We start from the raw sequence: 23,684 nt of genomic DNA, 5'->3' as shown, positions 1-23,684 counted from the left end.
TCTGGTGCCTGTACATCTCCACCATCACTGAGAAAGCTTCATCACCTAGCTCACAGCAAAGATCTGAAATTCCAGACTGAATTCATATATAACATTCATATTCTGAACTGTATAAAATAAAATGGAACTATTATCTTAGACTTTAAATATTTTACTATGCAATACTAAAACCATCTGTCTTCCAACACAAAAAGAAAATACAAATCCAACTGATTGGCTTGTCAGAGTAATAGTACTTTACAGAAATATAATATTAATGTAATACTAAGGTCTTTCCCAAACTTGGCATTTCAGCTATTAAGAGTATTTTTCTTTTGTACTGCACAGACTCAAAAGCATAGACAGCCATTTCCATACACCAGAGTAAGAAAACTTCCAAGATTATATGAATAAAATAGATACATTGGAAATCAGATAAAGCTTTACAAGAATCTCCCCATGTGTCCAAAACGATTTCCTTTATCAAAGGCTCAGTGGTGATGTGATTACCTCTTCTAGAGCAACGTTCTACATCAGATTGTGCCCAAATACAAAACAAAACAAAAAAGCACCACTTAAGTAAAACAAAAATAATCACTGCAAAGACAGCAGGTTTTATGAAGGATGCTAAGATTAAGATGAAATTTCTTGAGAATACTATTGCCACAGACAAGTGTCTTAGAAAATCTGAATGAACGTACCCTTTGACCTTTTCATTGCATTTTTGTTCTTCGTGACCTCACAGTCCATTTCATGGTCCAGTTACTGCCTTGTCACGCCAGCAAGGTTCGCAGCACAGTGGGACAGAGGCTGAGGGCGCGGAGCGCCTTGCGGACCAGAGTGAAATCCCAGTTGCTTCAAGGTAGCAATTAGCGCTTCTGAAGTCAGGCAGTGACAGGCAGCTGGTGCGCTGCCCTCCCAGCACTGCAGCACCCCCTCAGCTCAGCTCCACGCTTCTGCCCGGCTGGCCCAGCACCGCAGCTGGGATCCCGCTGCACCCCAGCCACCTTGCCAGTGCGCTGGCGCTTAACTTCAACTCATGAGCTGGGAACTTCGATACCCCACGTTTTTTCTCTTCTTTGTTTGTTTGTAATAAGTAAGAAATGGTTACATTCCGTTCATATACTGCCATTTATAATATTTATATATAATATTAACATACACATATATAAGAACTAGGATACTCTTTATGCCCTCTATTTTCTGATGTATTTAACAAAACCAAACAAATAAAAAAAAAGGAAAAAAAAAAAGAAAACAATTGCTGGTGTTTCCAGTTTCCCAACAGAGATGCAGGACCAAACCCTGAGCAACTGCCCTGTGCTGTGGTTTTGTTACAACAAGGAATTACGACCATTCCGCAGCAGAGAGGTCCCTGTTACCTTTCCATGTCAGTGTACAGGGGGAGGGAAATCAAACATCTGCAACCAAAGCTCACCCAAGAGTGTAAGCTAAATGCACGTCTGCATTTCAAGACAGGGAAGAAAAAAAAAATAATAAAGAGCCTAATGGATTAATTCAGTGCAGCCCACAAGTCAGGGTTTGTTTGCTGCACTTCACCTATGAAAACAAACCACAGCAGCTGTGTGTAACACAAGGAAAACCCAACAAAGGCAGGAAGAAAAAACCAGTGCAATGCGCTGTGTCACACTCCTGGCTGCACCAAGGACTGAAAATACAAGGGATTGAGTAACTTCTGCATCAGTAGTACTGTCTGAAAAGCTATGCGTGAAAAACCAAATCAAACCCAAACCCAACTACCGTCCCGCTTTGGTCAGTGCAAGAATCCTGGGGGTTTTCAGTGGTGCAGAGTGAGGAAGCAGTTGCAGGGACCAGGACAATGGGGGGACTCTGAACTCTGGGCAAAAATTCCTGTGCGAGTTGCAGCTCAGTGATGGTCCTGCAGCTATCCCTGGCTCAGCCTTCCATTAAAGAAATGCTCGGTTTTATGCTGGCTCAAAAAAACAAAAAAACCCCTCTGTCAATTCCGAAGGGACATCAAAAGGCCATCAGGAGTGCTACTCAAAGGTTTCCCATCGCTTTCTGAGCTGTTCAACCTTACCTGGTGTGGATGACACGTCTTGCTTTGTCTTTTTTAACAAATCTTCAAATGGATCTTTTGTCTCCTCAGATTTTGAGGACAGTAACACTGACTCTAAGCCCTTAGCTGGCCTGGCAGGGATCAAAGGGGGTTCATTAGACAGGAGAGCTAGTGCTTGCTTGGGATCTACCTTTGAGCTGGACTGGCCCAGCTGTAACGTTCTGGTTTTGGAAGGACCACTTAAACACGCTGGCTGCAGAGAGCCTGCTGGGGAAGGGCTGTGGCTCGGCAGCAGTAAGGAGCGAGCTGGTGGCACAGCGGGAGCCTGGCTGAACAAGTTTGGCATGGATAGTGTTGAGATGTGTGGTTGAGGTCTTTGTGGTGGGTAGAAGCTCGAATTAGGTGTTATGAAGCTAGAGCTATACACGTGACCTAAGGAGGGGGTGAAAGAGCCCCTTGGGGGTCTAACTAAAGACACTGAAAGGGCTCCTGGCACTGTCTGTGTAAATGGATTAGGAGATGGCTGTAAAAAAGGTGGTGGTGCTGGGGAAGGGTAACCCAGTGGCTGGACAAATGGTGCAGCTGCAGGAGGCACAAAGTCACTTGCCACCGAGACAAAGCCAGCTGCAGCAGGTGGAGCAGCTGAGCTTTGCAGGCTGCGGGGACCTTGCTGTGGACCACTGCTTTGCCAGCTGGCCGTTTTTAATGGATCCAGGAGATTAAGAAGGTAGTCGCTTTCATTACCTGTACTTTCTGTCTTCACCTTGACAGGCTGGAGCATCTCAGCAGTGCTGGTAGCACTGGACAAAAGCTGAGATGGATGAGAGGAATAATTTACAGCCTGCTGGATTTCGGGGTCTAAGGACACACTACCAACTCCAAAGGGCTCTGGGATCAGATCTGAAACCAAATGGCTACGTCCTGTAGCGTGGGTGGTGAGAATTTCTGCTTGTCCCGCTGGAGTCTGATGCTTGGAAGCCCTGGGTGCTGGCGGTGGTGGCACTATCCCCAGTTCAGGAGTCTTTCTTCCCTGTGGCCTAGGAATGGTGATGTTCCCTTGAATGGCAGGGTTTGATTCATCCTTTTCTGCAGGAGCCAGGATGCTGTCTCTGCTCCGGGGTCTCCTTGTGATTGGCGGCATGTTACCAAGGACAGTCAAGGGCCTTTCTGGCGAGCTTTGGGAATACTTGGTAGGAATAGCCATGTCGTCATGACCCATACTCCACAGCTTGTTGTAAGGGTGAGACAGCTTCATGGTTGGCACAATCCTGTTCCTCTCAGACACACCGAGATCCATTCTCTGCAAGAAAGCATAAAAAAAATCAGAATTTAACTTTTACTCATCTCTTCACAACATAGAGCTTAAAGTGAAGGCAGGCTGCTGAGCTGCAGGTGGAAGGGGATCCGTCCAGGCTGCGCACACTGGAGAGGGACAGCAGCACACAGCCTCGGCTGGCAGGCAGGCAATCAGAAGCAGGACTCTGCAGTTTTAATTCCAGCTCTGCCTCTAATGAGTTGTTCAGCTGTGACACTGTGGCATCTATTGTGAGCCAAGTAAGGAGCACGTACCTGTATCTAAGGTGCAGAAAGTGAAAAGCCTTAACTGCTGTATGGAAAAAGCTGTCAAATGAAATATCTGGCTATAACACCAAATTAAATATTATTATAAGGTAGAAATTACATTCTTTTCTTTCATGTCACATGAAGATCTCAGAGTCTGCTTTAGTTTGGCATTTTATAAGCTGCATATATTCAGTGAAGTTCTTCATAAAGAATCTCTCTTCTACAATGCAGATGAATGTTCAAATGATGCCTAGACCCAAACGGCCAGATTAAAAGAAAATCATTTAAAAATAACGCAGTTTGGAAGGGACCTGGAAATTCCCAGGTATTCATTCTCCTGCTGAGCATCAGCTTCAAAGATAACTGCGTGTGACAGCCAATGGACATAACAGATTCTGAGGAACAGGGCAAATCTTTCCTCCTTTAGAAGTAAAAGCTGTAGCTTTAGTGGAAAAAGTTACTGTCTTACAACTGAGTCCCATTCCAGTCATTTCTTAATTCAGAAATTAATTTTGAAACACATTAACAAATGCTTGGAAAATGGATGCACCTACCCAATAATATCAAAATGTTCTTCAAAGAAGGACGTAAGACAGCCAGCCCTAGTTCTGGGCCAACCTCCCTAGCACGCGTGAAACCCAGTCCAAACCTGGTAATCGAACGTGCATCGCTGATCTCCCTCCTCCTTGGGAGTCCGCAGGTCTTCTAGGCTCTTAGCTTGGCTGAGAGGCTGAGGCTGTGTTTCTACTTCTAAGTTAGGGAAAATGTCTTCAAGGAGGTTTATTTCTGTGGCCTTGCTTGAGAGGACAGGGCTGGCGGGCAGAAGCTCTTTTGTTTTTTCGGGACTGCCTGCCTCTTCCCCATCAGCGCTATCGGATTCTTTCAGGGCCCGGTATGGCTGAGGCCTGGGAGAGAAACAAAAATCATGTTGCAAATGACTGTCTTTGGAATTTTTTTTTTAAGCAAGTATTTACTAAGGAGCTAGATGGCTTTATAAAAAGCTGTTGGGTGGCGAAATACAGCTTACAGTGCCTTGTGAACAGCAGGCGTGTGAGCAATGTGACCAAGGGCAGAAGGACATACAAAGATGACTGGGCACTCGAGAGTTTTCAGAAAGGAAAAAGACGTCAGTGGGAAGTACTCAGAGGAAAGCTGCGATCATGCAGTAACAGACAGGCTGACAAGGGACCTCTTGCAGCAGGAATGACTGGATGCCAGCTCTCCCTCCCCCCCAGCAAAGCACGCTGCAAAGCACCCTGTGTTTTGCAGGCACTCACATTCTCTTCCTTCAAGCTAACTCAGCACAGAACATAATTCAGTGTTTTCCTGCAATAATTGGGAACACTGTGCAGAGTTCCAATGATTACATTGGTGTCATCTTATCAAGAAACAACACAATCCATTATGGAGACACCTATTTTACATTTACAGCCAAGGCCAAGTTAGCAGGATGCTTTTCTTGCACATACCTCAGCAAAAAAATGAACACCAGCAGATTTGCATATTGGTTCTGTGTACAGAGCACAGCAGCATAATGCGCATCCAATTAATAACAAGAGGTGCCACACATATCTGTGGTGATTGGCATTTGACTGGCAGCCAGTTTTACTGTGGCATTTAAACAAGGTTTCAATTAAAAGAAAATATTTTTGAGACCTGCAAAAACATACACGATGGAAGAATCCTCCTCCTCTTTCCTTATTTTATTATAATACATCTATATCATGCAAATTTATAAAGGACTCATCTTTCTTACTTCATTCATCAACACATAAATAGCAGGCATTCAGCTAGCAACACAAGATAATAATGCAAGGACAAGGCAGACAGCTGATGGTACATGTCCTTAGGAGGAGGGTGATCTTGCAAGTCTTGGTCACATCTTCAGTCTCTCACACAATATGTGCTCATTTGCTAAGCAGAAGATCATACTGCAACTCCCCCCTCCCCCCCCGCCCCAGAAATATTCTGCAAACAAACCATTTCAGTGGCCTGGCCTCCTCCATCCCAAAACCAGAAGTGTGGGAGCCTTTTTCTGGCTCTTTGCCACTGCACCTGTACCTCTGCCTCCCCCCGCCCGAGTGCCAGCGGCCACGTCCCTGTTGGTCTCGGAACCTGCCTTCTGCATCACGCAATGGATTTTAGCACTGGGGGAGCCTCCACTCTCAAACTGGCAGCCTCTTTCTCCAGCCTAGTCCAACCCATCTGTACCCATCAGGCTCCAGCTGCTCAGATGTAGCCAGGCATCAGCACCCCAAACTGCCCGGATCGGGCAGCAGGCAGATTCCTGATCAGTGGCTCACAGTACTACCCTGGCACCTCTTCCTACCGGTTCTGGTCAAGCCAGTAACTGCATTTATTAAAGAATGAGTGTAATTCTAGTTTTATCTGTAATTCTAGTTTATCTCCCTTTCTCCTCCTAGAAATCCCCGAGCAGGTGAGGCTAGGAACGAACAAACCCGTGGGATGACATTCCATGAGGCCTCAGCCACACCTGCCCTCTGGGGTCGGTATGTTCAAACACGCGGTAAGAGGTTCAGCACAGCGGGACCGCGTGCCCTGTGCTCCACGCCACAGCGTCACCCTCATCCCAAAGCCACGGGACAGGCGCGGACAGGCTGCGCTCGCTCCCGAACACGGGCACCGCGGGCAGGTGCCAGAGTGCTGCAGCCAGGCTTGAACACGCAGCTCTCGCGGAGCCCTGTGGGCAGCGTGGCCAAGCTGCTCAGCACCCTGTTCCAAAACCGGGCAAGACTGACTTACAGAGGTTTGGGAATTTACAACCCACTACAAATGAAAAAGTTGGATACAAGTAGCACAGTGAGTAAACCCAACAAACTCCTCCCTCTTCCCTGCATAATTTTAGGTCAGATTGTAGTCGGAACCCTTCGGGACATCCGCATGGCAGCTCCCCATGGTCACTGAGGATGTGGTACCTGACAGAACAGAGACTGGGATCAAGCAAGTGAAACTACAAAAAGCTGGTAACCGCACCGGAATAAGGCTCACAGGACAATGCCAGGAGGAACACCCAGCGCTGCACAGGGAAGGGTGGCGGGAGGTTTGGAGAGGAACACAGGCAGCACACTGGAACAAAGGGCAAGTGGAAGGGTCACATCCCACAGAGCTCGAACTGGTATAAAACCATAAGCAGTGCACCGCTGCGTAGTGTTTCATGCAGGAGTAGGCTTTTGCATGCCGCTGAATACCAAAACAAACAAGCAGGAGAAACGCTGAACATTCATCAGGCGCCACACAGAGTGCAGGAGCATTTCCAAAATCCCAAGTACAGCAGCAAGCACCCTGACCAATGCCAAAACCACTGTTCAAAGACTGACTTAATACATCGAAAGAATAAAGCATAGACCATTCAAAAGGAGCAGAGAAGAAAAAGTTTTCAGAGAAGCCAGAGACAGGATCCTCTTCCTGCTGAAATTCATCATCAGAGGAGTCCTCAGAGAGGAAGACTGTATAGTGTCGCATAGGCTTTACCAGGCTGGGGGAAACAGGAAGAGAAAAGGAAATTACCAGATTGTCACAATCAAAGCTCCAGGGGGAGAGAAACAGAGCGATTTGTAGGCTCTAAACCCCTCCTGACCGTGACTGATGGCTGCCGCAAACAGCTCTGCAGGTAAACGCTGAACTCTGTTTTTCAGGCAGAAAACACAACTCGTCTAAAAACGCCTAGGGTGCCGTCTAGTCGGGCAGTGCACAGAGACCTGCCATCACACCCACACTGCAAAAGAAGCCAACGCAGAAACCCACCTTCTCCCCACTACATTTCCCAGAGAGCTGGGCGTCTTTTTGTTCTTTAGAACTACATCTTTGCCCCTCAGATTCTCTGAGCTCCAACTACAGGCTAACAAATAGTAGCTCTACCTCTGCTTCACAGATATTTAGACTGACATTAGTCTGGTATATGAGAGAAGCTGACTTGAGGCTGACAATTCCGACTTGTATCTGTTATTGATATCTGTAATTGCTTCACACTAGAACAAAAATAAAACTGTCCAAGGCTTTATAAGAAATACAGTTCATCAAGTAAGGTGTGTATGTTTCTTTACTCAGTGGTTAACTACTTGCAAAGTCTGGCAAAAAGGCACTCAAGCTAGTTTCTACTACATACAGGACAGTAACTATCACACTACGAATTCATTAGCAGCAGCCTGGAACAAAAATCCTTTCAGATGAAAACTACTGAAAATCAGAAGTGCCTCTGGAAGCACACTTTAGCTGTAATTAAAAAAACCCAAAAACAAAACCAAAAAACAACAACAAAAAACCTCCCCAATCACCACCAAAAACATTTCACCAGATTTTTGACAAGAACATATTGGTCACCTTTGCTTCACACACAGAGGTCAGGTCTCCAGGATTTGCTCTTGTACCTAATGAAGACAATGCCTAAATTTTTAGGAATGTAAAACTAACTGTGCATGCCTATACAGGTCCAGGTAAACATACGCTGGTTGGCAGATAAAAAAAAATATTTAAAGCTTGCTGAATTCATGGTATTTTTTTTCTCCTATTATTTATAGTAGCTATCAGTTGTTTCATTCCACTTTGACCAAAACCTCAGTAAACGACTCTTGGCTGTATAATGAGTACGCTTCTAAGAGTCACTGTTTCCACTGGAGCAAATTCAGAAGCAGCTATCACTGCTTTAAACAATTAAATGCACTATCAGCTTTAGTAGGAGAGGAAAGAGTACAGAGGCAGGGTGTTTAAGCAGAAATACACTGGAACTAACAGGTTGAAGAGTACAAAGAAATTTATTGTGCCTCAAATACTGCCTAATTTGCAATGCTAAGACATCCTAATATTTAGTCAAGTATGAAGCAGGGGCCACTATTAATTTCTTTCTGAAACACTAAAGCTCTGGATGGCAAAACAGCTTACAGAAAATATATTCTCACAAAAATGTTAAGATAAATGCTTCACAAGTAACTGAGAGCAGTAAAAGCACATCAATGTTTACCACTACTAATCAGAGGCCTCTACACCACAGCCCAGTGCTTTTCAATCTACTAAACCTCAAGGACAACATTGTGTAGAGCCACCAAAAGTATATGCACTTATAATGAAATTTTATGTGTTATGTATCATCTCTTATTTATTCTCCCCATTTCAGTTGCATCCTGGCATATCCAAGTGTGCATGAATGGAAATGAAAAAACACCCCAAGAAAACCTCTTTTCAACAGCACTATAAACCACCTTTATATGTCTCCTGGACCAAACAACAGGCTGATGAACATGGTGGATGTTGCTAGCCAGCATCATTTACAGGTCCCTTCTCTTCTTCCCAACATCACTAGAATAATGGGAAAGAGATCACCAGGATCATAAAAGCAAATATTGTTTCTAGCCATCTGGATGAGATCTTTTCCCAAACATCTTCATTTTACCAACCACATATCCCTGATAATATCCTCGTTATTGTAGCGAATCAAAATGCACATTGTGAAGGACACAAAGCAATACACCACTGAGATGGAAGCCTAATTTTGCTGCTACTGAGGTCCAGAATAAAATTCATTTTGGTGTAAGCAGAATTAGCCTCATCATGTGGAACAAAGGATAGGTCCCAATCCTGTCAACATTGTAGAGCAATGCAAGTGTGTCACACCGCTATGTGTGTTATAGATAAAATGAGGATATGCTGAAATCACAACAGGACCAAAAACATGGGTAGAATAAGAAAGAATTTGGCTTGTTGCCTTTATAGTACAGATGTACTAATAAACTGCCTTTAGTGGCACTTGAATTCATAATCAGCCTTCACTCCCTTATTTCTTTTGCTTCATTCACTAAGTAACTATATAATAAAGTTTATGAAAATTGGTCTAAAAGATTAGGTCGGAAAACCAGAAGTTGGACACTGCAACCAACAGCTCAAGAGGGCCCAAGCTGCCACAGTGAATAAATGTTTATTCACAATTAGGTCAGAGCTCATTAATAAGAAGTCTAAAATAGTGGTGGCAGTGGATGCATCTGATAACATTAAATCATAGTCTGTGGTGCTCCAATTAAAGCTGTTGCATAGCTGTTCTTTTCCTCTCTTCTGCTATAATAGGCATCCAGGGAAAGTGAGGTGGTGCCACTGCATTAGGAAAAATTTGCTATAATTTTTTTTTCTTTTTTTTTTTTTAAAGTGATTGTTACCCCGAAATTTCAATTTACATTAACAAAAGGCTCCACCTAAAATAAATCAGAAATCATAAACAGTTTAAATATATTTGTTTTGAACTTACACACACGTCTTTTTCTTTTAAGGAGAGTAAATTACCTTTTAACATGAGTCCAGAACATCTAAAATTATTTCCAGAAATAAAAAGTGATATTGAATTTCCACATATCTTGCCGATACACTGAATGTTTGGTAACTGCACATAACAGATGTACTGGTACAGTTGCCCTTACGGCACTGCCTCCGATACCTTTTGTTTGCCTTCAGACTATGCTAAATTCAAACGTGTTGTGTCTGTGTGCACATATTAAGGAAACCGGGAACAAATTATGAAGAAATAAGATAGGATCTTGTTGGTTAGATCATCAATTGCACTTTAGTGCAGCTCGGTGCAAATAAGATTAAATATATAGCAAGTTAATATGCACCGGTTTTGTTGCTGTTGCAAGAGTCCTTAAATGAAAGCGGGATTTCATAATTAGAAAAAAGAAACCGCTCGAGTTTCACTGCTGGTGTGCTCTGCAAGCTGTGCTGGTCCAAGGTAAGGGATGAACAATCTAAAATTGTCCAAGTTTAAATTTTTTATTAGCTTGAGGCAGTGGAATCCAAAAAAAGTGCCTATTCCCTCATTAACCCAATTCGGCAACTCTCCTGCAGTCTGCCACCCACCACTTGCTAGGATTTCATACACAAAGAGCTGTCTCTGAAAAGGCAGGTCACAGCAAGCCCGGCTACAAGGCAGGCACTGCTGCAGTCTTAGAGGGAAAAAAGGATGTGTCCGTCACAGCTACAACCCTCATCATCTCCACATGACTGCACCAGCTCCTGCCTACCTAATCTCTTAGCTGAGTTACCATGCAGATGACTTGCTGATCTCTTTCTAATGTTTAGTTTAACATGTCTTCGGTTAGCACTAGCATATGACAGTACTGACAGCCGTGGCTGTTCCTTTTTAAATATCATGTCAGAAACACAGTGCAATAAAGCTGGGGATGCGCTCCATGGCTCTGCGTACCATTATGATAGTGTGGGTTTCTTTTTTAATGAGGAAGATCTGCATCTCAGGAGCTTTTTTCATGTGTCAGGATGCATGGACAAATCAGCAGCACATCACACTGGCCAAAAATGAAATGCTGACAAATGTAGATATTTCAAATTTAATTGACACCTAAATGTACTTGAGATAGAAAAAATATATACAGAAAATGTGACTGCAGGATATGGGAATTAATAAGGAGAATTCTGTAATAATTTTAAAAGATATTTTGGTTAGGGGAAAATTAAATTTGTGTATTTTGTGAACTGTGTTACTTTTTCCAGATTACAGAGATTATGGTACAAAGGGGTTGTAGGGACTTGCCATTATTCTCCTAAAAGGGACTTTCCAATTTTCTTTCTTTCTTTCTTTTAAAAAAAAATTATTTTTTTTTTAAAGAATAGCTATACAGCAGCCTTAGGGAATAAGGAATTTGTCCCTCTTAGACAGTAAAATAAAGAGAATGAGGGATTTGGACTCCTGGGCTTTTTCTTGGCAGTATGAAATCGGATCCTTGGGACTGTGGGGATTACCTGGTAACTACTGCATCCGAACAAAGCACAGACCTATCACTGGAATTCCTTCCTGTGCGTTCTGAATACTCAGTACACCCAAGCCTGAGCTAACAAAAATATTAAAATATCTGTTTGATTTTTAAAGTTTCACTTTAGTATACTGTGAATGTTCACAGGAGCAGAATATTTCCAGAAAAACAAAAACATTAGCATAAAGGATATTTTAAATTAAAACAAGAAAAAAAATCATATCTGAAGTCATCCAACCAGATAACAGAAACAACAGCTTGTGATCACTACACCCAGTAAAGGCAGGTAATTAATTGTACTATAGTTTTTATGAACTTTTTACAGATTTTCCAGGGAGTCAGAAATATTAACAAAGAGTTCAAAGTGGGAACAAGCTGGATGACACCTCTGCCTTCTCCGACAGTTCTAGATGCAGGATTCCGAGAAGTCATTTCACATTTTTGTCCTATTACTCAGTCCTAAGGATCTATTCGCCGATTTCCCCTGCAGCTATCACATCCCTTTACAAAGGCAAGCTGCATGCGTTCGACAGGTTCACTCCAAAGCAGACAGCAGAAATAGGCCCCAAAAATTAAAGTTTCTTTTAAACCATCACACCGGTGAGGCGGGCAAGCCAGGAAGGACGGAGCTCCCGAAGAGCAGCCCTGCCTGCCTCGTGCTACGCGCCTCGCTTGGCATGGCCTGCAGCAAAACCCAACGGCTCTGCACCTTTGGTACCCATCTGCTGTCCCCCTTGCTGGGCACCTGCCTCCTCGGTGCCACCTTCGTCCTGCCTACCCTCCCCTGCTGCAGCCTCCCCGGGGCAGGGGAGCCACCGCACAGCAGCATCGCCTGCTCCAGCCAGCTCCTGCCATGTTCGCCCTGGTTCAGCCAGCCCTGTCCGCACCGGTACTTGCTGGCTCAGCTTTCTTCCGAAGGAGATCCTGGCTTGCAGTGATGCCACGGAAAACCTTTACCGTACACAACTGCTGTGGGCAGAGCTCGGAGAGCCTGGTTACAACAACTGGAATTTAATGTGCTTTATGAGCCTGTATCATTCAACACAGCCATCACGCTGACTTCACACCAAATTCAGTGTAATAACCCACTACTGCGCTGCAGTCTATTTTCATTCATAGAGTATACGGGAAAGCCATTAGCTTCTCTGCTAAGTCCTACACGACTTCTGGAAAGCCATAATGAACCGCTGCAGCACTGACATGGGTTTAGCCAGCCCAAGAGCCTTTTGACATGCTGTTAATTGTGAGCCTGACCCTCTGATTTCCTATTTTAATTTCCTCCCACTCTGCATGCCCTGGAAGCCAGCTAGTCGGTACTTACAGAAGACAGATCCTAGAGCACTCTGGAAGCCTATTCTATATTTAATAGGAAATCTTGCTGTGGTGTAAAAGAGAGCTCTCAAAAAACCTGCCTATCTGTTAAAAATGCAACATCTTATTGCTGTGAACAACTAATTTGTGTTTAAGAAGGCACGTCCCATGTGTCAGGATTGCCCCAGGTGGTAATCCAGCATTTTCTGAGCTCTCACCTACAAATTCTTCTTGTTACTTTACAGCTATTTTTTTTTTTAAAATTACACATTTTGGATTTAGTGAAAATTTTTTAAGAATCATAAACATCACAAACTTTGAATTATCAAAAAAATTGTAAAAACAAAACCCCCTTTCTATTGAAATAGAAAAAAAATCATTGAAAATGTTGAGAGGGGAAAACAATAGTTCTTTCACCAGCTCTTCTAAATATAATGGTTTAACAACAGACATTAGCAATATTGTCAGTGTTCTCTGAAGTCACTGCTCCCAGCCTCCTGTGTTCTAATTGAAGACTGATTAGAAAATGAGCACATATACCCCCAAAACAATGCTTTTCTTTTATATATATTAAACAAATTAACTCATGTAACTCAACATGCAAATTTCCTATTAACATAAGAAATACATTAATAAATGTAACAACTGAGAGGGTGCCTAGATAGTGGTTTACTTTTCAGAGACGACACGCAACATTAGAAATGCAAGAGGCTCCCCTGAGAAATGAGTTCATGGTGTCCGGCTTGCGGAGCGGGTGGTGGCACCCTGCCCTCAGCATCCTGCCTCCACCAGATGGAAGGAGGATGCAAAAGTCACAGTCTGAACTAAGAAGTCAGAGATGCTGGGAAACACCTCTGAAGCCTTCATGTAGTCACTTCAAGGCCAAAAAGTTAGTGTTAGTTTTAAATATAAAAAGAAACTTCTCATTGAACCAAAGCTGCTCCTCACAAACCTATCCCACACACGAGTACCTGAAAAAAGTAACTGACTAATAATTAGTTTTGGAACCAGTGCAATTAAGCTAATTAGGTGAAGTTTAGTTTAAGAGAAGCACCCTCTCCACACTGCTGCTATTTTCATGGAACCTCCTCTGAGCTGCAATAAGTGTACTCCAATGCTACCAAGTAACACCAGTGAAAATACACATTGTGGTGCTCTCATTCATTTTAGTATTATTCAAGAAAGAGAAAACAATGTGATTTTTTTACAGAGAGAACACCTGGTTTTATGTTTTCATTTTAGAACAATATGGGAAGATGATTTCTACTGGGACAGAAAAAAGAAAGTTTGTGAAAAATGTCACAAAAATCCTACCTTTAATTAATATTTTTAAAAATATTTTCCCTTTACTCAAAATGTCATTTTGAGATAAACAGCATGGAAAAAGGTCAGGATTACAGAGTCATTACCTGTTTCAAAGGCATTCACCTGAAGTTATTTCTGAGGTAATTTCTTTGAGCTTTAAGTAAAGGTTAGATATCTCCTCCACTTGTACTTCTGAAATCACAACTGTTGTGTCAGTCTCATCATCGTTGCACGTCGTGTGCCCTGACTCCCCTACCGCCCCAACTTTTTATTAAAACACTCTAACTAGACACCTTACAGGAGATCTAGTTGAGTGCAATATTCTGCAATTAACCATCTGGAAGTAGTTATGTCTAAGTTTTTTTTGCCACCTGAAGCTGAAGACAAGAAAGAATGAAAATACATCCGATCCTGCTGCAACACTGCATTTGAACTGGATAAAATACTGAAGCTGTGAAACATCAGGGAGAGACCACAACTGGTACCATAAAGCAAGTGTCAGTGGTATTAGCAATATTACCTGGTTTTCTTCCACATTTAAAGATGGAAAAATCCACCAGTAAAACTCTCATGAAGAAAAATAAGTCAGTTTATAACTACAAAGCATCCTCATTATCTTTTGTAGATTATTGTAAATATTTTTCACAAAAAAACCTCTCTTAGTCTGTGAAAGCAGCTAAACTGTACAGGCTTGCTAAAATTAACAGCAGTAAGTTAAACCCAAGTAAAATAATATTTGTAATTTTTATCATTCATGTTTATGTTTATTTCTGGTCTGATACTGGCAGGAATTGAAAATACATGTTAGCAATAAGCCACATCGGAATGTCAAGCAGCTTTTGAATCCAAACATGCAAAATCCTTCATATGCAACACACACAACGGTTAAATTGACTCAGTTATCCTTCACCTACATGCAGTGAGTCATCATATTAAATATTAAGAGAAAACTTTTATTTTAAAAATTCCTGTAATTGTGCAGGGACAGCTACCACCCTGTACCAGCACAAGCCCCTTTGCAGGATTCACAATCTGCTCCACAAGAGGGCAACCAAATTCCACTACAGAATAGATAAAGCTGTCGAATTTAAAAGTGACCATTCATTTTAGCTAAAAGGCAGAATATCTCCCCATCCTAGAGCGGCTGGGAAAAAGCTAGCCACACACTTAACTTTGGGGGGACGGGGTGAGGCAGCTCAACCTCCACCTCTTTTTCCTTCATAAACGGTGGTGACGGAAAAAAGATTTGCTTAAGGAAGGCAACCAATTTTTCTTTTAATGGGATTTTAGTATCTTCAGATACAACAAATACCCTGTAATCTTGGCCACCAGCCAAAGCGCTTTGCTTTACTGACAGTAAAGCCACCACAGGCTGGTACATAAACAAATAACACAAAGTGGCTACGATATAAGCAATTACTTCGTGCTGCAAGTAGGGATGAGTTACAAGGAAATCTGTGACAGATTAGATCAGTGCAACCATCTTGCAGCCACTGAATCTTTTGCTTGTAGTCTGGGAGCTGTTCCAGTGTGCCTGCCCATGCTAAGGCTGCACTGCCATGAGACTGGACATTTGGAAAATGCCACTCTACTCACTGTTGAAGGACAGAATCAAAGATGCTTCACATCTGGAGAGCACCAGTTTAATCTTGCCACATGACTCAGAAGACGTACACTGGCTCTGCTGCCTGCTGTTCTTACTCACTGCTCAGAAGTTTCCTCGGGAGTAACAAGCAGGTCTGCCTCTTCTCTAGCCACATGTTTCACACCACCTTCTTCCAAGATCAACTGCTCCGAACACACAGTTCTTAAGCTTCCCAAATTCCAAACTGAGAGGATGAACCTTGCTTATTCAGACCCTTGACCAGTATAGCTAATACCACCCTCTGCACCCAACCAGAACTTAGTGCTGTTGAATCTTCTGTACTCCTGAACAGCTGAAGTAGCTACACTTCAACAGAGAAGAATCCGCATAATGTTAAATCCAAAATACATGCGGATGCAGCCTACACGTATATTTGTCATACACAACAGTGTCTTTTGGGCTATGTTGGTAAGGTTCAATATATCTATTCTCTTCTTAGGTTTTCACTTGATGACCTATTGTTAAGTCAACTATGGCAACATGTTAAGAATATCTGCAACAATACACAGTATTGTCTTTCTTTCTAAAAAATACTTTAATATGCGACATCCATGGAACTACCTGAAACAGACTATTCTGTTCACATGAACCTGACAGATGTTGGAAACCAACATATTTTATGCACAAGCAGTAGGCTACAACAGTACAACTTACCTGGAGCATCACCCTTGTTTACTTCACAGTCAAATCCAAAGAGATGATAAATTTGCTAGTACTGTGCAAGACAGTTAAGCTCTACAAGCCTTCGCTATAGAGCTCATTACAGACCTTCTGTTAATAGGACTCTCAAGCATGAGACACAAGCCTTACTGCCACCACTATAAAACAAACAATTCCCTATCTTCCAGGTAAAGCCTAGCAAGAACAGTGGATTTGCAGGGATGTGGCTAACAATTTCATTTAAAGCATAGTTCAAAACAAAAAAACCCCAAAGAAATCAACAAACCTCCGAAATGTGAAAACTTTCACTAAACAGGCCGATCAGATTATGCCTAACTTGGCAAACCAGAATTTTCCAAATAAGTAAACTTTGGTTTCTTGCTTTTTCACACTTCCTCTAAAATGTTCCAATAATTAAAAAATGAATTTTTTGTCAGTTAAAAATTACTTTGATCTCTAGTATTTTTATTTCTCCTTTGCCCAGTTCCAGCTCTGGATGCACTGTTTGTTGATGCAACTAGAGAGAAGCAGAGCAGCAATGCACTTACTGTTCTGGACTAGAAACTGAAGTCCTTCGTCCTTCCACAGCAATATTGCTCTTGGGTCTCTTAACAATGTGAGGTCTTGGTGGGCGAACCTATTACATACACACAGAGAAAACATTTCATCAAATACTTCAAGTTGATCAAACTACAGACATAAATACAAAAATAGGCATAACTACTGCAATCTTAAAGGTATCTTCTGTTCAGAATTGCCTTTCAACGTCTTTATTTGTGCCACAACAATGCTACAAATGAATATAGATATACAAATGAATAGAAAAGATGAATATAAACTACAGGGACCCACAAATTATTTAAGGACAACCCCCATAACCCCCCCAACCCCTATTTTTTGAATAGCAAATGTAACATATGCTTGTCACTGTTAGCTATTAGCAAAGCAACAAAACTTTGATCCACTGTTCTTTTTGCTACAGGCTAAGTATCTGACAAAAGATTCCCTAAATGTGAGCTTCCCCTTATACAGTTCACTTGATAGAGTAAAACTGGAAAATCCTGTGTGGTGCTGTACATTATATTGGAAAGTGGAGTTCAGCCCTGAAATCATGATCCTTTTGTCCACTTTTTCATAGGAACCCAACTTCTCAAGTGAAGACTTCTGTGTAAGGGAGCACTGAAACATTTGTACTTAGAATAAATGTTAGAACATGAAAAACATAGTTCATTTTTCATTAAAGGTTTGCTTCCTTTCAGCAGTTGAACAGAAACCCTTGCCAGATAGATTATCATCATCACCTCTAGTGTTACATTAGTTTATCTTTTGTTGTCTGTAATAAAATTCAAAGCTTTTTGATGATGTTGCTGCCAATCCAATCTTAAATAACCTATCTATCACTTTCAGAAATCAAGCTTAATTTACTTAACTCCACAAGCAAACAAGCTTTACTTCCAGGAAAGGAATAAGCACTTGTGATCACTATATAGGCAAAGTTTATGCATGTGCCTACCTATAGCAGCACGTAATCCTGCTGATGAACTTAGCCCTTGGAGTTAATTGTGGGAATGAGCATTCGCAGCATCAGGGTCAGGCTGTAGAAACAAGCTTCCATTTTTTGTCAGGAAGGTACTACCTTACCTGAAACACTCTGGTTTGTTGGCTTAGCTGAGTGCTAGTTTCAACAGAAATCCCCACGGCTCTCAAAGTTTGGAACACAGCTCAACTTCTGACCTCCCTGCGCTTGGGCTCTGGTGCTAGTCACAATACGAAGGAAGCTGTCAGCAGCCTACAATCTGAGCACTCTTTGGATGGCTAATGAATTTGTTCACAATGCTAGAATAGGTGCAGATTTTCCCCCACCTCTGCAGGTTTTTGTTGGGTATTTTGGATTTGTTTATTATTTGGGGAGGGGGGCGCTTCCTGGCTTCCCCCACCCCAGCCATATAAACATCAAATTTTCTTGCCAGGAAAATTTGCATGTAGTGTTTCTGCACTACACAACAGTATGCAGAAGACAGTGGTGGGATTATTGTATTGTATTTTCATTTCAAAGGAAATGATATACAGCAGATATGATAAAGAAATCTGGAGCTGTATTGCCACTATTTCTTAGGAAAAACAGCTTATAAAAAGGTCAGATGTTAAGGTCTTGAAGATCAGTCCCCATACAAGGCTTCTCCTCTCTACAATAAAGACGGCTTAAGAATGTGAATTTATGGCAGGAATGTAAGGATTAAGTTTGTGGCAACTTCAACTGAACTTGCAACGTGGTGAAACATGGGGAAAAGAACAACAGAGCTAATTAGACGAGCTGAGCTGTCAGAGTGCGGCTGAATGGCTCGGTGCCAACAAACAAAAGGAATGGGCTGGCAATCAGCAGGATCGATGAAGAATACTGCTTCATTAGGGTTGATAAAACAGAGAGAGAGAGAGACCAAGAGAGAGCAAGTGCATGCAAGAGAGGGGGGAGAGAAGCAAGAGGAACTGGGGGGGAGAAGAGAGCGAGAATGAGAAAGAGAAAAAGAGAGGAAGAAAGAAACCTGTTTAATTAAATCTGAGCTGGAAGATGATGTGTAAAGCTGGCTTGTCATCATGCTGGGAACACTTTCACCTTTTGGGTGGTACCCTGGGGGACTGATGGTGATGAGGGAGAGAGATGAGAGTTTTGGATGGCTCCAGGGGGCCACCAGACCAGTAAAGTGCAGGGTGACATGCTAAGTAGGATTCAGAGCATTGTTCATGGGGGACTGAAGGGAAAAGCCAGGAATCAAGCCAATTCCTTGCTGGATTTTGAGCCTTATGTAGCCAAATAGGCAAGGTTAAATGCTTATCAAATGCAAAAGTATGAAAGAAATCCAATTAGATGAGCACACAGCCGAAAGAAAAAAGGTAAACATCCAGTACAGAAGGGTTAAATGTGCTTATTACTGTCCCCATCAACTTTATGCGTAATTATTATATTTTAACTTTTTCTAATTGCAGGAAGTTTCCAAACAGCCACTATTAATCCAAACAGATCTCTATTAATTATTAGCAACAACCCTCTCTCTTTCATAATACCACCACAACTCATTTCCAAAACAGCAGAATGTAAAGAATATATCTTTTCTGCTTCCTTAACCTTTATTTGGTCTGTGTTTTTCTTTTTATTATTAGCAATGACTCGCTGCAAGGACTAGCACCCATGGATTCCTCTTCGTAACAGATTTATCCTGGAAACAGTAAGTATTTCTCAGGAATTCTGGTATTATGTAGATTTGGTCGGAAGAGCAGAGGGACCTGGTCTCCTCTTTCAGTGCTTGCTGTAAAAGACTGGGATAAATTACTTGCTGATACCTACCTCTGTATATATGCCAAGACTGAGAGAGGGAAAAAGCAGCCTGCATAAAGTATTATTTACACACACAAAAATGTGTTTCAACTATTAAAAGCCAAATAACAGTTCTGAACAACAACAAATTTATGTATATTTGGTACAAGCATATTTTTGGGAGTGATTACAATCATTTACATTTATCTTGAATTTCCTCTTGATGAATGAAGCATTTCTGTTCCACTTATTGACACAGCTAGATGAATGCAACAGGAGCTTTTACTCTTACAGTTCCAACCTCTTATCAATCACATTGGGAGCAAAGACAGTTGACACAAACACATTATAGTGAGGACTGTTAATGCACCACAGCTGAGAGATTAAACACTCTTAGCAAGACTTTGATGTAATACATTGCTCAATCTGAGCAATACTGTACAGCAACTTTTGTTCAGAGGAATCGCCAGGTGCCCTCATACACCTGCCGCACACAGCCCAAGAGGGCTGTGAAGCACGACGGGAACCCCACAGCACCACGAACGTCTGTGCCTAGTGTAACATGTCTGGGAGGGTCTCCCATATGCATTACATTTAAGAGAACACACACAAGCATACTCAATGCTACCTTTTAAACGCAGAAAACACAAATCTCCAAAGCAAGAATCCGTAAAAATGACTGTTAAGCTAAACACCCAGAGTTAGGAAGAGGGAGGAAAAGAGACATGCTATTGAAACATAACATAGGAACATGCACCAAAGATCAAAAGTTAACACACACCCAAGTGCACTTGTTAACCAGCTGCCTGCTCATCTGAAACGTATTTTTAACAAGTTTTAGCAAGATTAGATTTGAAAACTTGCATTTCTCTCTTTCTTATGCATGTACATGTATAAGGAAGCAAGGAGGAAGATGTATTTACCTTTTGGGGGAAATTATATTCATAAAGCAAAAGTCCTGAATAAATAAGTACCTTCCAATGCTGTCGAGAAAAACAACACCCCTTCTAAACAGCTACTACTAAAAAATTAAATAAATTAAAAAAAAATTATCACTGGTGCAGATCCTGCACAGTCTCCAATTTTAAAGCCATCTGTCATATTTAATATGTAACAATTTCCTACAGTTCATGTTTTGACTGAAAAACTGCCAAGATAAGGTATCACTGCCTAATACAGTTACAGGTATTGCCCGAGAATGATTTCTGTGCTGTTCTTCTGTGGAAGAGTCACTGCCCCTGGCCAGCCTGCTGTGCCCACATTTTTTATACTATGTAATTACGTAGAGTCCCAGCTTGCATTTTAAATTAAAATATATATGTATACCATCCATAATGTTGTACTAATGTTCTACTGCCCAAATACAGACTTTGCCGCCTTCATGTGTATAAACTCATCTATTCCATGGAGAAAAATTAAGTGTCTCAAATTAATTTAAAGCATAACTTGCAGAGAATAAATACTTCCTTTTCAGACTTCTGCTTCCTTTCATATTTGAGTTTAGTGCAAGTCTTCAAAAGCTCACTGGCTAAAAACTTATGCCAGCCTAGCAAGACTTTCTGTTTAAGAATTAATCACTGCAAAAGTGAAAACAAACGTTGCAACAGCAGCATCAGTTACCTGCAGAACTGACTGAAAGCTGAGAACTCGTCAAAGAAAAGCAGGATAAATGCAGGTCCCAGGGCTGTGCCGCAGCAGAGAAGAAGGGTGTTTAGGAGCATAATTCACACATTGCTTTTTTGCAAAGTTTGACAATCCAAACTACCAAGGTTTAGTAATGCTACCAAGAGCGTAATTCAGGCAGTGTTAAGCTGTGGCAGTGAAACAAAACTACCAACTACTCACAGGCCTAGATGAACGCTGTATCTTTGGAGGTGGTGGCCGGGGCGGACGGAGTCTTTGCTGCTGTATCAAAGTGGAAACTAAATTAAAGTCACCTACATGAAAACACTTCTGATTTTGTGGCAAAAGCAGTATGAGTGGATGATAACATGTGATTTACCTTAACTTCATACTCACCTCACAAAATGCTTTCCACCCCCCCAAAACAGCGACAAATCTCATGATCTACAAAGTGCCACAACAGGAAAGAAACCAGTATGTGCCTGCTGCTGTAGGCTTAACATTGCTTATGTTAAAGCAAAAGGTAGCAGGATCAGCCCTCCAGACCAGATCACCCAAAACTTATTGGGAAAACAAAGATGCTCAAGACAAATTCTTGGACCTCTAGGTCTAAGTGATCTGGACAAGATTTATGCAAACTGAAGGAATCCCGCAAAGCAGGACATTCAAAAAAGCTTTCACTAAAATCTCAAGAGTGATTTTAGTGCTTGTGAAAACTTACAGTAAAGGCCTTAAACCAAAGACATTTAAGAGCATGGGAAAAAACTCTTCATACACTTAAAGGTGAGCACATGTTTAGATACTGTACTGGACCAAGGTTTAAATGCCTAGAGCAAAGTGTCATTGTAAAGAAAACTAAAAGCTCCGTGACCAACATGCTGAAGATGGAACAGTGCATTAAGATGCTTATTTTGGTGTCTCATTTTTTTAAATTAGCAGCGGGCCAACTCATTGCTTTGTAACAGCACTGGAGCTATTCCACCCCAGTTGCTTTTGGCTGAGCCAGCAGCACGACTCTCCTCACACAGACGGCATCTTAAGGTACAGTCTGCTAGACAAGGAATCCACTGAAATGAATGAGGTTGCAAGTAAAACCATCCTAAAGTACAACTTCGGTGCTGAGAACAAGATCACAGTTAATGCCCTTTCTGTGGCAGCTTGTGTACACGTATTAGCACCTCAAGAGACGAGCAGAGCCCTCCGTGAGGAGCACATGTGAATGACTTTGAACGCCTGCTCGACCAGGCAACGACTGCATCACTGCCCACGGTGCCTTCCACAAACACCTGCCAGCCACAGCGAGAAGGCACAGGAACTGGCAGTGGGAGTCAGCTTCTTCAGACAGAAAAAGAAGGCTTATGCAGATTACTGTATTTCTCTCCAGAAAAGATTCCAGATTTGTGTCTCAGCTGTTCTTAACTTATTAGTGTAGCCTTTATTCTAGAATGACAGACATTCCCCCTCAGCTACCCTCACACTGTGCAATAGTACAAGTCCAGCCGCCCCTTCTTCACACTATATTCGTTCTCCTCTTGTACCTCTTCAGACTTTTTTTTCAAATTTCCCATTTGCATCCATGGGTTCATTTCTCCTTCCTTGAGTTGTCAATAAAGGAGCGCCAGACCGCACATATGTACTTGGCTCAACTTTTTGGGGTGGGTGAGGAAAAAAAACCAAACCAGAACACTTGGGATGGAGAGCTGAGGCCAGAATTATTCCATCTGATAGCTTCCCTCTGTATTTTCCAAGAAAGCGAGTATGAAAACAAAGAGAACAAAGAGAAATGACAGAGTGGTGAGCTGAGGTGGCTGCTGTTAGCCCCACTGTCCTGTTTCTCCTCTGTACCTTACATTATCACTTCAGTCCGGGAAGCTGAGTTATGCTGCCATGTATCTTCCCATCTTCCCTGCTCAGGCTCAGAGCACAATCTTACAATATATTTAACTTCTGTCATGTAACATAGCATACTTATTTTCCATTATGTTTCAGAAGCATAATGGAACAACCGAAAAATCCAAACTTTATACTTTTCCAGTTACTTAAAAGACATTCAATCACTACCTAGCAACTTAGGCAAAGTATTTGATGAAGCAGAAAAACAAGACACAATTATTACTCATTTCTTTTTTCAAATTTTTTTATGCCTTCTTCATATATATTTCCCTTTGTTATTTTTCCTCTTTTACTTACCTAGAAATTGTGAACATTCCTACGTTAGAAAATTCTCAAGTAGGTTAATTAGGTGGGAAATTTAAGTATTTTCCTAAAGCCATGGCTAGCAGTGTTGTCCTGGATTTTGCGAATCACTTTTTCCTTTCTATAGCAAAAGCCAGGATGATTTTTGAGGAAACGCTGCACAACCGTAGCATCAGCAGTATTAGCTGATGAACCAGTGGCAGGATTACTAAAGCTTCTGCAAAATGTGTGACAAAGGCACGCCCCTCAGAGAGCAAGACAGACAGACAACACAGTGGC

The 23,684-nt window shown here is 41.9% G+C and overlaps 1 protein-coding gene across 4 annotated transcripts in view; it reads right to left on the bottom strand.

Annotated features, from left to right (window-relative positions):
- Nucleotides 1-1,096: 1,096 nt before the first annotated feature.
- DENND1A (DENN domain containing 1A) overlaps nt 1,097-23,684 on the bottom strand; it is a 231,116-nt gene continuing 208,528 nt past the window's right edge. Inside the window, exons 20-23 of one of the 4 annotated variants that reach the window (XM_080402471.1) lie at nt 21,432-21,491; nt 16,822-16,910; nt 4,233-4,488; nt 1,097-3,320 (exon numbers count right to left, since the gene is read on the bottom strand). In XM_080402471.1, the coding sequence (XP_080258597.1) occupies nt 1,998-3,320; nt 4,233-4,488; nt 16,822-16,910; nt 21,432-21,491 (1,728 nt within the window). In that variant the 3' untranslated portion in view covers nt 1,097-1,997. Of the gene's footprint in view, nt 3,321-4,232; nt 4,489-6,950; nt 7,080-16,821; nt 16,911-21,431; nt 21,492-23,684 lie in introns of all 4 variants that reach the window. The other 3 variants (XM_080402472.1, XM_080402474.1, XM_080402473.1) reach the window with 3 other exon arrangements.

This window comes from Falco punctatus (genome assembly GCF_963210335.1).
Source record: "Falco punctatus genome assembly, chromosome: 9".
Taxonomy (NCBI): domain Eukaryota; kingdom Metazoa; phylum Chordata; class Aves; order Falconiformes; family Falconidae; genus Falco; species Falco punctatus.
This window is presented reverse-complemented; position numbering and strand designations above follow the sequence as displayed.